Genomic DNA, 13,384 nt, shown 5'->3' with positions numbered 1-13,384 from the left:
ACAACCATCTGTGCAGCAATCCACCAATCAGGCCTGTACGGTAGAGTGGCCAGACAGAAGCCACTCCCCACCTGGAATTTGCTAAAAGGCAACTGAAGGACTCTCAGCTAACTAAATTCTCTGGTCTGATGAGACTAAAATTGAACCCTTTGGAGTGAATGCCAGGTGTTACGTTTGGAGAAAACCAGGCGCCGCTCATCAGCAGGCTAATACCATCCCTACAGTGTTGCATGGTGGTGGCAGCATCCTGCTGTGGGGATATTTATCAGCAGCAGGAACTGGAAGACTAGTCAGGATAGAGGGAAAGATGAATGCAGCAATGTACAGAGACATCCTGAATGAAAACCTGCTTAAGAGTGCTCTTGACCTCAGACTGGGGCGACAGTTCATCTTACAGCAATAGAATGACCCAAAGCACACCGCCAAAATATCAATGGAGTGGCTTCACAACAACTTTGTGAATGTCCTTAAGTGGCCCAGCCAGAGCCCAGGCTAAATCCTACTGAACATCTCTGGAGAGGTCTGAATGTGGCTGTACACCGTCGTTTCCCATCCAACCTAATAGAGCTTGAGAAGTACTGCAAAGGGGAATGGGCAAAAATTCCCAAAGACAGGTGTGCCAAGCTTGTGGCATCATATTCAAAAAGACTTGAGGCTGTAATTGCTGCCAAAGGTGCATCAACAAAGTATTGAGCAAAGGCTGTGAATACTGCTGTACATGTGATTTTTCAGGTTTTTTATTTTTAATAAATTTGCAACAAGCTCTAAAACTCTTTTTTTTTTTTACATTGTCATTATGGGGTATTGTGTGTAGAATTCTGAGGAATAATGTATAATAGGAGGAATAATAATAAATGAATTTAATCCATTTTGGAATAAGGCTGTAACATAAAAAATTAGGAAAAAGTGAAGCGCTATCAATACTTTCCAGATGCACTATATCCATTAAAATAAGAGTTTGGTCACTGAACGGCTTTAGAAAATATGAAAATAATACATTTATTTTCATGCAAGTTATTGCAAAAAAAACACCATATTTTCTTGTGTTTCTCTTGATGTCTCCTGTTTATTCAAATTTTATTTAATGTTTTTCCCAACATGTGTACTTTTTTGGACTGTGATCTTAAGTGGTTTTTGTTAGATTAGTTCGGTATTACTGTAAAGCAGGGGTAGGGAACCTATGGCTCACAAGCCCCATGTGGCTCTTTGACCAAAAATACATGGCTCTCAAGCTTAAAAACTGTCACTAGAAATCAGTAGAAATCATATATGCTGAGCACTGTATGTTAAGACACATTAGTATTTAAGACATAATAAATATGGGCACAAAAGAAATGATCATCTTTGTTGTGCATGTGAGAGAAATTGATCACTGTTTATGTAGGGCTGGACGGTATATCGAGTTCTGGGGATATAACGATATGATTCCCCAACGTGATGCAGTATATCGAAATGGTTTGAGGCCACACGTGTGCATTCTGCGTGAAACAAACTACTCCAAGGTAGCACGTGAGCTCCACTTGCACAAATAAGCGCATGCGCAAATGAATGATTCACTCCATGAGTCATACAAAAGATTTGTTTAAAATGAACGAATCGTTCAAGAACGACCCATCACTGACGTGACATGGAGGAACATGCAGTGCCGGCGTTGTATCAAAATCTGACTCCCCAGACAAATCGAACTCTGCAGCTGTCACAGCGGTTTATCAGAAACCTTTTATCAATCATTTCTTCTGCAATTGACAGCAAGAACGAACCTCATATTCACTGATTATAAGTTCAGTATTTCTTACACAACGGTCTCTTCTTTACATTTACGCTATAACACATTTAGCTCTGCGTTCTGCTCTGTTATAATTACTGTTTACATTTATATGCTTAACCAGCATTTCATCACAGTACAATTTCGTTACTTCTCATATCTATAGTCTATTCATTTTCATCTCCTTATTTAATATTTAGTAAAAAAAAGTTTAGTCAAAACAAAAGGAAAAGTGTAGGATTTTGTACATGGAGTGAAAGACTTCTCTTTAGATCTCTTCAATATGTGCACTGTTTAATAATTGTGCACAATACATACATGTAAATGTGTAACTAAAAACATACAGCTGAGTTAATTGTTGTTTATAAATCACAGAACTGTTTTATACAGGATTACTTCTAACAACACTGTAATTGTGACAAAATACTGTGTTTCATATTTACATTCATTGTGGTTCTTTTCTATTCTACAATATTTTGTTGTGTTACTTTTTAAGTGTGCCCCTTTTTTGCTCTAACAATGTAGCTGTGATTTCAATGGTTCTGTTTGCTTTGTTATTTGCACAACAGCACAGTAGAGCTGTGTATAGTGTTAAACAGGAAAAGAAAAACCTATTTATTTATCAAAGATTTGTTTTATAATTTGAAATGTTGTGCTACTTAAATTTAAGCAGGAGGAAAAACCTTTACTGTATTTTATTCATCAAAAATGAAGGCTTTAACTCATGAACATTTCCTGCTTGTCAAACTATTTTATAACTGTAACAAGAGGCAATTCATATTTAAATGTTAAAACAGCTATCACTACAGTATTTATCAATATGTGGCCCTTTTTGGATTCTCGGAAGCTTTAGAAATTAAAAATGTCAAACAGGAAATGTGTTGAGACCATCGTATTTGTTTACATGCCTCAAAATCATCTATATATTCTAAAATTAGCAAATTAGTACTAAATCAGATTAAAATATTTTAAATTCAACAATTAATATACACAATACTGTAAATATATTAAGAAATTATAAATATGAAGACCCACCAAGAGAACTTAGTTTCTGGTGCCTGCAATAGACATGTCATGTCAATTTGACTTTTGGACATGAGATGGTCATCATAGATATTTGAATGAGTAAAGATATTTTTATGCCATGTTATTTTTGTGTTCGTAATGGTGCTGAATTAACTAATCATATTTTTAAATTTTCTGTTTTTAATCTGATTTTACATTTGGGTAATTTTGTTAGCTACATTTTAGATTATCTGTCTGTCTGTCACAGAGCCAAAAATATTGTGCAGCTGTTATTTTTTGTGTAGATGTTTATTTGTAAACAGGGAGGGAAACTCTTGTGTTTGAATTAAATTTTGTTAAAAAAATGTTTAATATTGTTTTAATAAAGGCTTTACCTCTCAAGTAACCATCTATGGGAAAATACCGGATATATATCGTTTACCGTGATTCCTCCTTAAAATACCGGGATATGATATTTTGCCCATATCGCCCAGCCCTATGTCCATGTATAGGACAATTCTTTTCCGTTGTCTTTCCATTTTTTTTTCGTTTATATATTTTTCTTCCTTCTGATGTTTAACTTCCAGTGTCTGCTGCTGAATGTTCTCACTACTGATAATGCATCTCATGTGTCTTGTTTGCGTTCTCTCTTATTTCTCATGTCTGGCTTTAGTTTGACAGAAAAAAAAAATCCTTCTTGATATAAACAGACTTTACACACATTTACTCGCAGTAGAGATTGAACATGTTTAGCAGCTGTTCATCTGACTCCCTCTTAGGCTCAAGCCGCTGGCTCCTCTCCAAGCCACGCCTCCCCTCGCTCAGTGCCGATGCCCGTTCGCTCGCCTTCCTCAGGCCCCGCCCCCACATACACAGGCCACACCCCCACCCATGGGCCCCAGGACTCTTTAGCTGGAGTGGGTGGAGATGTTCAGGAAGCGTTTTCTCAGGGTAACATCTTCAGTTTGAATTGATAACGCAGTGTTTTTATATCTAATGAGCCATGGAACGTGATTTATCTTCATTTTTATGTTGTATCCTACAGGACCTCGCAGAAACCTACGAAATGATCTCCTGGTGGCGGCGGACTCAATCACGAACACAATGTCTTCACTGGTTAAAGAGCTCAACTCAGGTTTGTAAGCACATGAAGGATTGTTCCTCATCTGTCTGTTGCATTATGAGTAGTTTTTTCTCAAAGCTGGCAAAAAATATGAAAATTTACTTCAGAAATTTGTGCTTTGTTTAATATTCTGCATTCATTTAGATTTTTTTTTCCCATGTGCCCTTTTTTTTCTTGTCTTTTTTTTCTACCCTTTCTTTCTGTAACCATGGTATACTATTTAAATGTAATATATATTTTCCTTTTTGTAAAAACATAATCTCTGAACTATATTTTAATGTATGTTTGTACACGTCATGTTTTTTCCTGGGAATAATATTTCTAAAGGAGCTGTTGACATGGAATTGAGCCAGATTTGAATAAAAACCCAAACAATACAAACAGAAAAAATAAAACCAAACAAAAAATGAGTTGAGTGTAATAGCAATGAAATGACACAAGGAGAAAGCACTGAACTACTGAAATGTATTTAATACTTTATATAAAAGGCTTTTTTTGGTGCTCTCATATGTCACATGCATTGCTCAGGTGTGAGTTTTTCACAGACTTCAACAGAGTGTCTAAATCTTTATGGTTCTGTGGGTCTCGTCTATCAAAACTGATCCTTAATTTGAATTTTCTATTGGATTCGCATCAGGTGATTGGCTAGGCCATTCTACAGCTTGATTTTCTTTCTCTGAAAGCATTTGAGAGTTTCCTTGGCTGTGTTTTGTATCATTGTCTTGCTGAAATGTCCACCCTGGTTTCATCTTCATCCTCCTGCTAATGTAGATGTTGGACTGAAGCACCTGAGGAAGGGGAGAGGGTTGCTGAAGAACTACTGAGAGATTTCAGCTGCTGTCTGGTCTTTCACTGTCTTTCTACACCTCCCTTTCTTCACTTTTTTTTCTGTGTCATTTCATTTTATTACACATAACTTTATTTGTAAACCAATTATATTTGTTTACATGCTACATATGGATTTCTTTGGTTGTTACCCTAACATTTGGTGGACATTTCAAGTCAACGGCACCTTTAGAAATATGTTTTCTGAAAAAATGGTGACGTGTTGGATACTTATTTCCCCCACTGTAAATTTATATAGACCATTTCAATGTGGTCTTGTCATTGGCCCATGAACATTTCCTGCTTGTCAAACTATTTTATAACTGTAACAAGAGGCAATTCAATCATATTTAAATGTCAAAACAGCTATCACAACAGTATTTATCAATATGTGGCCCTTTTTGGATTCTCGGAAGCTTAAGAAATTAAAAATGTCAAACAGGAAATGTGTTGAGACCATCGTATTTGTTTACATGCCTCAAAATCATCTATATATTCCAAAATTAGCAAATTAGTACTCAATCAGATTAAAATATTTTAAATTCAACAATTAATATACACAATACTGTAAATATATTAAGAAATTATAAATATGAAGTCCCACCAAGAGAACTTAGTTTCTGGTGCCTGCAATAGACATCTCATGTCAATTTGACTACTTTTGGACATGAGATGGTCATCATAGATATTTGAATGAGTAAAGATATTTTTATGCCATGTTATTTTTGTGTTCGTAATGGTGCTGAATTAACTAATCATATTTTTAAATTTTCTGTTTTTAATCTGATTTTACATTTGGGTAATTTTGTTAGCTACATTTTAGATTAGATCTATCTATCCATCCATCCATCCATCCATCCATCCATCCATCCATCCATCCACATCCATTCATCCATCCCTCTATATGTATGTACATCCATCCATCCACCCACCCACCCACCCACCCACCCACCTACCTACCTACCTACCGATCGATCGATCAGATTTATATTTTATTTTAGCATTCATTTCTTTATTTTAGTTGGGTAATTAATAGTACTTCACATTTAAATTCAGTTAGTTGCCATGGGTAACATTTAGAATTTTTATTTAAGCCGTAAGCATCCTTATCAGTACAATAATAATAATATAACAAAATAATGATGATGATTCTTTCTCTTTTTTTATTTATTATTTCCTCATTCATTCATTTTCCTTTGGCTTAGTCCATTATTTATCTGTTTCCCAGTACTGGGTTGCAGCCGGAAGGGCATCCACTTTGTAAAACATATACCAGAATAGTTGGCGGTTCATTCCACTGTTGTGACCCCTGATAAATATGGGACTAAGCTGAAGGAAATTGAATGAATGATCCTTATTTCTCAGGGGTCGCCGCAGCTGAATGAGCCGCCTCTTTTTAATATTATTTTAATTATTATTACTATACTTTTAAATTGTTTTTGTTAATGAAACAATGTGAAATAATATATTATTTATTATTATTTTATATTTTGTAAGATGATATTCTCTTGTGTCTTCTGCAGCAGAAGATGGAGACGAGGATGAAAGACTGTTGCAGAATGGCAAAGACAGAGGTACTTTCACATCACATTACTACATTACCCAAAATACACCTGTGCTACTGAATCCAGACCTGCGTGGCTTTAAGAGTTGATCTCGTTACACGAACATCAGTGATTTTCATGAGATTTATCCTCCACACACACAACAAAAGCTCATAATGTTTTACACGACAGGTTTGTGTGAGTCTGGCGTGTGTCTGTTCTGTCTGAGGGGGCTCGTTAGTGCTTAATTACTCGTTAGTATTAACGAGGAGGCTGTTTACGAGTGTACTAGGGGGCGCTGGATGTTTTTTTAACTACTTCCTGTAGGGTCAGAGAGGTCCACATGCTGAAGCTTTATGAGCAGAACCCGTACTGGGAAACACCTTCATTATATTCCTTTCTCCGCCATATTCATTCATCTCTCCATTCAGCTCCGTCGCTTATGTTTTATTGGTCTGCTACTGAAGGCTTTCTCTGCCAGTTTCAGACACCATCAGTCAAATTAGGCTTTAAATAAAATTGTAGTAGCTGGAATCATTTACTGAATGCGAGTTTAAAGGAACACTCCACTTTTATTTTTGCAAATAGACTCCTTTTACAAGTCCCCTAGAGTTAAACAATTGAGTTTTAGCATTTTTGAATGCATTCAGTCATAGATCCTTGAATTAGATTAGAAAATTAGCATCTCTGTTAGCTTAGCTTAGCATAGTTCATGGAATCGGATTAGACCATTAGCATCTCACTCAAAAATGACCAAAGAGTATCAGTAATTTTCCTATTTAAAGCTTGACTTTTCTGTAGTTGCTTCATGTACTAAGACTGACGGAAATTGAATAGATGCTATTTTCTAGATCAATATGGCTGAGAACTGCACTGTTGTTTACTCCGCCATGGTAGAGCAGCTAAAACTACTATACTTGAATGAGAGTTTAGTTACTAGACATTTTGACCTAGAAATTAGCAACTTTTTCCCATCCAACATTAGCACAGCCAACATTTTCTATCGGCCTTTGTACAGGATGTCACTACAGAGCAGTCAAGCTCTAAATAGGGAAAATATCGAAACAATTTTTTTTTTTCGAGTGAGATGCTAATGGTCTAATCTGATTGAATCATTTATGCTAAGCTAACACTGCACCCACCACACCAGGATATCGAATGAATGTATTAAAAAATGGTAAAACTGAACTGTTAGATTAGCTTAGCATAGATCATTGAATCAGATTAGACAATTAGCATCTCTGTTAGCTTAGCATAGATTATTGAATTAGATTAGACCATTAGCATCTTGCTCAAAAATTACCTAAGAGTTTCAATAATTTTCCTATTTAAAGCTCAACTCTTCTGTAGTTACATTGTATACTAGGACTGACAGAAAATTAAAAGATGCTATTTTCTGGGTTGATATGGCTAAGAACTGCACTGCTGTTCACTCAGCCATGGTAGGGCAGCAAAGATTATTATTCTTTAATGAATGAATATAGTTCCTGTACATTTCGACCTAGAAAATAGGAACTTTTTTCCATCCAGCATTAGCAGAACCAACATTTTCCCTTGGTCTTTATACACTATGTAACTAATATCAAAACTATTTTGAATTTTTTGAGCAAGATGCTAATGGTCTAATCAGATTCCCTGATTTATGCTAAGCTAAGCTAACACTGCACCCACAACAGCAGGATATCGGATGAATGTTTTCAAAAATGCTACAAATCAACTCTTTAACTATAGGGGAGCTGTAAAATATTCCTATTTCCAAATAAAGGTGAGTGTTCCTTTAAAAAAATCTGAAAACACAGCTGCTACCTGCTGTTTATTCTATGATTTAATTGAACACATGATAATGACAGACACAAATGTCAGCTCTTTAATATGCACAATTGATCCAGACTGTGTAAAATCTGTACAGGGTCTGTTTAATTAAAACACTGTGTAGGTTAAACAGGGGTTGAGGAAACACTGTGGTAGATTATCTGCTCAATTAGTTACAGAGCTGAGCTTAAGAGGCTTTACTAATACCGGAAAAGAGAATTAATGAATCACCGGAGACCTCCAGACAACATGTGAAATAACCAGTGTCTGAAGGTTTTGATGATCATTTACCCTAGAAAACTGTATTTGATCGACAAATTTCTGAAGTCTCTAAATGTTAAGATGTTTTGCTTAAAAATTACAATCTACTGTATCATCTGTAGATTTCGTTTTAGTATTATTGTAAAAATGCTCATTTTCTGATTTTTTTCAAAAAGATTTATATATATATATATATATATATATATATATATATATATAGATATCTATATCTATATATATATATATATAGATATAGATATCTATATATATATATATATATATATATAGATATCTATATATATATATAGATATCTATATATATATCTATATATATATATAGATATCTATATATATATCTATATATATATATATATATATATATATATATATATATATATATATATATATATATATAGATATCTATATATATAGATAAATATCATACGAGTAGCAGTGCGATATGGCTGTATATCGGCGCTGAGGCCGCAGGCCGAATGCCCTAGTGTCCCACCAGTGCTACGAGTGTGATATTGCGTTTATTCAACAATTCGGCGGCATAATAGTGTGTATAAAAAAGAAAATCAAACACGGAGAGTCTCAAAAACCCTTTTGTTCGAGAAACTACTTTCTTCTGGCATTTATTCAAATCTGCAGCTGACTGCCAGAACAGTCGCTTTAGAGCTAGTATTTGAATGATTCTCTAGCGTAATGTCTAAAATTATGACAAAGCAGGTGATTTTGCTCACATTTTAAGATTATAAGGCTGAACGGCATGAAATGCCATCAGTCTACAAAGATTTCCCAGTATTCTGTTGCAATCAGGAGATCACAATAATTAACCTCAAAAAAGCCAAAGCAAAGCAAACACTACCAGATTACTATGGTATAAATACAGCACTACAACATACAAAAGAGAGAGATCGACTTAAAAAGTCACTTACCTGTTTTATAATGATTTGTTCAGCTGTAGTTTGGAACAACTACAGCTGAACAACTGGCACAGTTTTTCTCCCATCTTGTGGCTGAACTTCAACCGTCTACTTCTTTGCTCTGCTAATGGCCGCCAACGTGCTGAATCTCCGAAATTATAAATATTTTTTAAAAAGGCTCTATCTTTATAAATGAACTGCATAGTTACAATCTAAACAACTTTATTCACAGCCAAAAAGCCTCAAAAGTACATTATGTTGTCCAACAGCAGCAATATTTGTCAAACTGTAGTGAGCTTATTTCTTTGCTTGTCATGTGAGCAGAGTAATACATAGGTGAAGAGGCTGTACGAGTGCTGATATTGCAGAATCTCACTGTATACAGTTGAAATCAGAATTATTAGCCCCGTTTGAATTTTTTTTTTTTTTCAATATTTCCCAAATGATGTTTAACAGAGCAAGAAAATTTACACAGTATTTCCTATAATATTTTTTCTTCTGGAGAAAGTCTTATTTGTTTCATTTCGGCTAGAACAAAAGCAGTTTTTTATTTTTATTTTTAAAAACCATTTAATTTTAAGGTGAATATTATTAGCCCCTTTAAGCTATATTTTTTCAATAGTCTACTGAACAAACCATCATTATACAATAACTTGCCTAATTACAGGAGCTATATTATAAACAGGAGCTAGATTATTTAAAGCTTTAGAGGTAAGATAAACCTCTTCACCTCTTCACCTGATTTCTAACTGAATGGAGTAGAAGCACACAGTTATGTTTTGTTAAATAAGTCGCATATAAAATTTACCTTTCAAAACTGCCAATGCCATTTTTACCCGTACAATCACATTCAAAACCACCCAGTTGGTGGGAAACCACCCAATCTGGCAACAAATCTGGCTCAAGTTACCTAGATGTAACGAGAGAAAGGTAATTTTCCAAAATAAAAGATAGTTCAGCCTCAGATAATAAATAAAATGGTAATAATTAATGATTTCTTGTGCGGCCCGGAATCAATTGATCCACTGACCTGTACCGGTCCATGGCCAGGGGGTTCGGGACCACTAACTTTTACAACTTTCTGACATAAATGATAATTTAGTTAATTTTTTCCCAGGTTAAGCAAAAGAAATGAAGCCAGCAGTTTCAAGTAAGTATCACACAGGATGAGATTTGTCTGTTGTGTTTGGGTTTTTCATTAATGACTTTTTTTTGTATTATTTAAGGTGTGGCGTCCACGCAAATGTGCTGATGGCATCACCAAGAAGACAATGAGCTCTGAACCCAGGCTCAGCCAATCAGATTTGACGGATTTGGCTTCCTGTGGATTGCTTGAGAAGGAAAAACGTTATTTTTGAAAGTTTTACATTTTTAATGGCGGCTTAGTTTTGCGATTGAGATTTAAGCTATACGTAGTCTCCATCGCTGACCTGCTAGTTTTGTCTTGTTATTATTCTCGTGTGTGTTTTCTTGAAGTTTAAAAGCTTTTGATGCACCCAAATATGGGACGGAATGAACTCAAGCGGAACGGAATGGAACGCAATAGAATGTGATCGAAGGAGACGCGTGAGGAGTTGATTGGCTGATTGAGGTGTGTGGGCGTGGTTTGTTTATGTGGGAGTGGCCATGTTGGGATTAAAGAGAAAAAGTGGCCTTCTAAAGGAGCTGAGTTAAAGAAAAGAGTGGAGTTGTGTACTGTAATTTATTTTTCCAATCGCCGTTTATTTATTTTGGTCGGACAAACAGCATTTTCAGTGTACATTTTGCTCATTTCAAATTGATTGCGCATTTATGTATATTTAAGATCGGAATGATTTAGTTTTCTAGGGTTTTTTCGAATAGGTACTTTGATAAAGAGGCGGATTTGCGTGCTGGAGAGTTTTATTTTGTCTTATGTGGATTTTTCTAGAAGCACTGTTTGTAGTCACTGTTTCCTGTGAACAAACTTTTCTTACCTGCAAACATTTACACACACATCTGACCTGCTGTGTGTTTTTCTGGAGGTGTGTGTGTTTGTGTGCCTCCTTTATAGTCGTGTGTGTGTGTGTGTGTTGGAATGTGAATCATACTGATGCCTTTGTTTGATTTGAATGCTGAATACCTGCCAAATATGATTTGTTGATTTTAGTTTGAGGTTTTTAAATCTTGTTATTTACGCCAAATTTATTCACGGACTCGTTTGTTTCTGGACCGTCATGTGATTCTACCTGCGTTACACAGGCCTTGATGACATCACTTCCTGTGGCCTTCTGTGAGAGCTGCCTGGTTTGATGGAGGCGATCATTACGGTGCCGGTAGTCGTAGTGTTTCGTGATTTTTCTACCAAACCGATGTCTTTTTAAAGCTAATTTTAAAGAAGTAAGTCTGAATGCAGGCTGTGATTCACACGCATGTGATTGATGTGTTGTGTTCAAAATAAATGACGATATCAAACGATCAATAAGGCTGGAGTATTGTTTCTTTCTGTCAGAGGCATGTGTCTGTGTCTTTAATTTGGGATGTGTGGCTTTCTTTTAAATAAAAAAAATGGTAACCAGTGTTGGACTTTTCCTAGTCCTCCCAGGTTAAAACATCAGTCAGTTTAACTAATTAGATGATTAAAGCATTACAGAGCTCTGGGTGTCAGAGAACAGCATCACAGGCAGTCAGTGTCAGCTGGGCACCCCCCCCCCCCCCCATATTTATCATCATCTCTCTTCAGCCCCTCTCTTCAGGCGCTTCAGTAAGAAATATCCTCCATCCAGATCAGTTCAATCATCAGTTGTTAGGCAGAACAAGCTAATCTGCACAGAAAAAGTTACGCATACACATAACAGAGCCTGCAAGAGAGTGAGCCTTGGCCCTTCGTCCCTCCTGTCCGTTATTGTTCCTGTAAACGAGCACACTCTGAAAATGGAGTTGTAACATTTTGTTGATAACAAGTACAGAGTTAACTTCTCGGTTATCAGTCACCCAAAGACACAGCTGTTATGGAGCAAGGTTATATGAGGATAAACACATCAGCATGAGTTGTAATTAATTAAAAACTGAATTAAAATATTAATGCAAAGATTAGTATATTATTGCATAGGACAAAGTTAAAATCATCAATTTCTTCACCAGCACCTTTTTATTTTACAGTGTACAATCATTCATTTTCACTACATTCAGTAACACCATACTTGACTTTTTCAGTGGAAGAGTTATTTAATTACAATAGTTACTTTGTAACTAATGATACGCAACACTGATCTTTGCTAAACAACATACTATGATTATTATGGTGGCTTGAGAAAGCCAACATACTGTTATACTACATAAACCTGATATTCTTCCTCTTCTTCTTCGACTATTTTAAGAACGCATCTCCTCCTAGACCGTTCATACTACAACCACCAAACTAACTCCAAACTATGCTGAATTAAGTTGCTTTATCTTTTCCAACTGATCCGACTTACGGTTTTTGACTTAACTTACATTGACTTAACATTGGACCAAACTTTGTGACCTTAAAACTTTGAGCCAGAGTGTCATACAGACTTAAGTTTGCCAATCACTAATGACCTTTCAACTTACTAGCCACACCCTAGCAACCACTTACAGCACCCTAGCAACTGTCCCATAGACTTCCATTATAAAAAAACTGCCATTGAAATTGCCATTGCCACTTCTACTTTAATTATTTAATTTTTAAAACTACTTCAAACTTTCAGACGAGGCTTTCTCAAGACACCATAAAGTTTGTCTACGACCTTTACCATCTAGTTATTATTATTATTATTATTATTATGACTACACTGAAAATGTCTGTTAATTAACAGTATATTCACGGTTGTAAATTTGCATTATGGGATGTTTGATGGGGCTTTTGATGTAAAAAATTTAACTTTACAGTTTAACAAAGTGAATTTTATTGACATTTTAGTAGTTTAAAATGATATACTGTATTAGAAATAATATAGAGAGAAATACACTACCTGACAAAAGTCTTGTCTCCTATCCAAGTTTTAGGAACAACAAATAATAACTTGACTTCTAGTTCATCGTTTGGTATCAGAAGTGGCTTATATGAAAGGCAAAGGCCTCTAGATTACGCTTATTTTACCAAAATAAAATATGATCATGCCTTGATATTTAATGA

At 35.4% G+C, this 13,384-nt stretch overlaps 1 protein-coding gene across 1 annotated transcript in view; it reads left to right on the top strand.

The window, feature by feature from the left end:
• The window catches only part of dtnba (dystrobrevin, beta a), a 63,025-nt gene extending 51,318 nt beyond the window's left edge, over positions 1-11,707 (top strand). Inside the window, exons 18-22 of the mRNA XM_056480698.1 lie at positions 3,550-3,721; positions 3,816-3,905; positions 6,242-6,292; positions 10,382-10,414; positions 10,491-11,707. Of these exons, the coding sequence (XP_056336673.1) occupies positions 3,550-3,721; positions 3,816-3,905; positions 6,242-6,292; positions 10,382-10,386 (318 nt within the window). The 3' untranslated portion in view covers positions 10,387-10,414; positions 10,491-11,707. The remainder of the gene's footprint in view (positions 1-3,549; positions 3,722-3,815; positions 3,906-6,241; positions 6,293-10,381; positions 10,415-10,490) is intronic.
• The last annotated feature ends 1,677 nt before the right edge of the window (positions 11,708-13,384 follow it).

Source organism: Danio aesculapii, chromosome 20 (assembly GCF_903798145.1).
Source record: "Danio aesculapii chromosome 20, fDanAes4.1, whole genome shotgun sequence".
Lineage (NCBI taxonomy): Eukaryota > Metazoa > Chordata > Actinopteri > Cypriniformes > Danionidae > Danio > Danio aesculapii.
The sequence above is the reverse complement of the archived record's forward strand: the minus strand, read 5'-3'. Positions and strand labels throughout refer to the sequence as shown.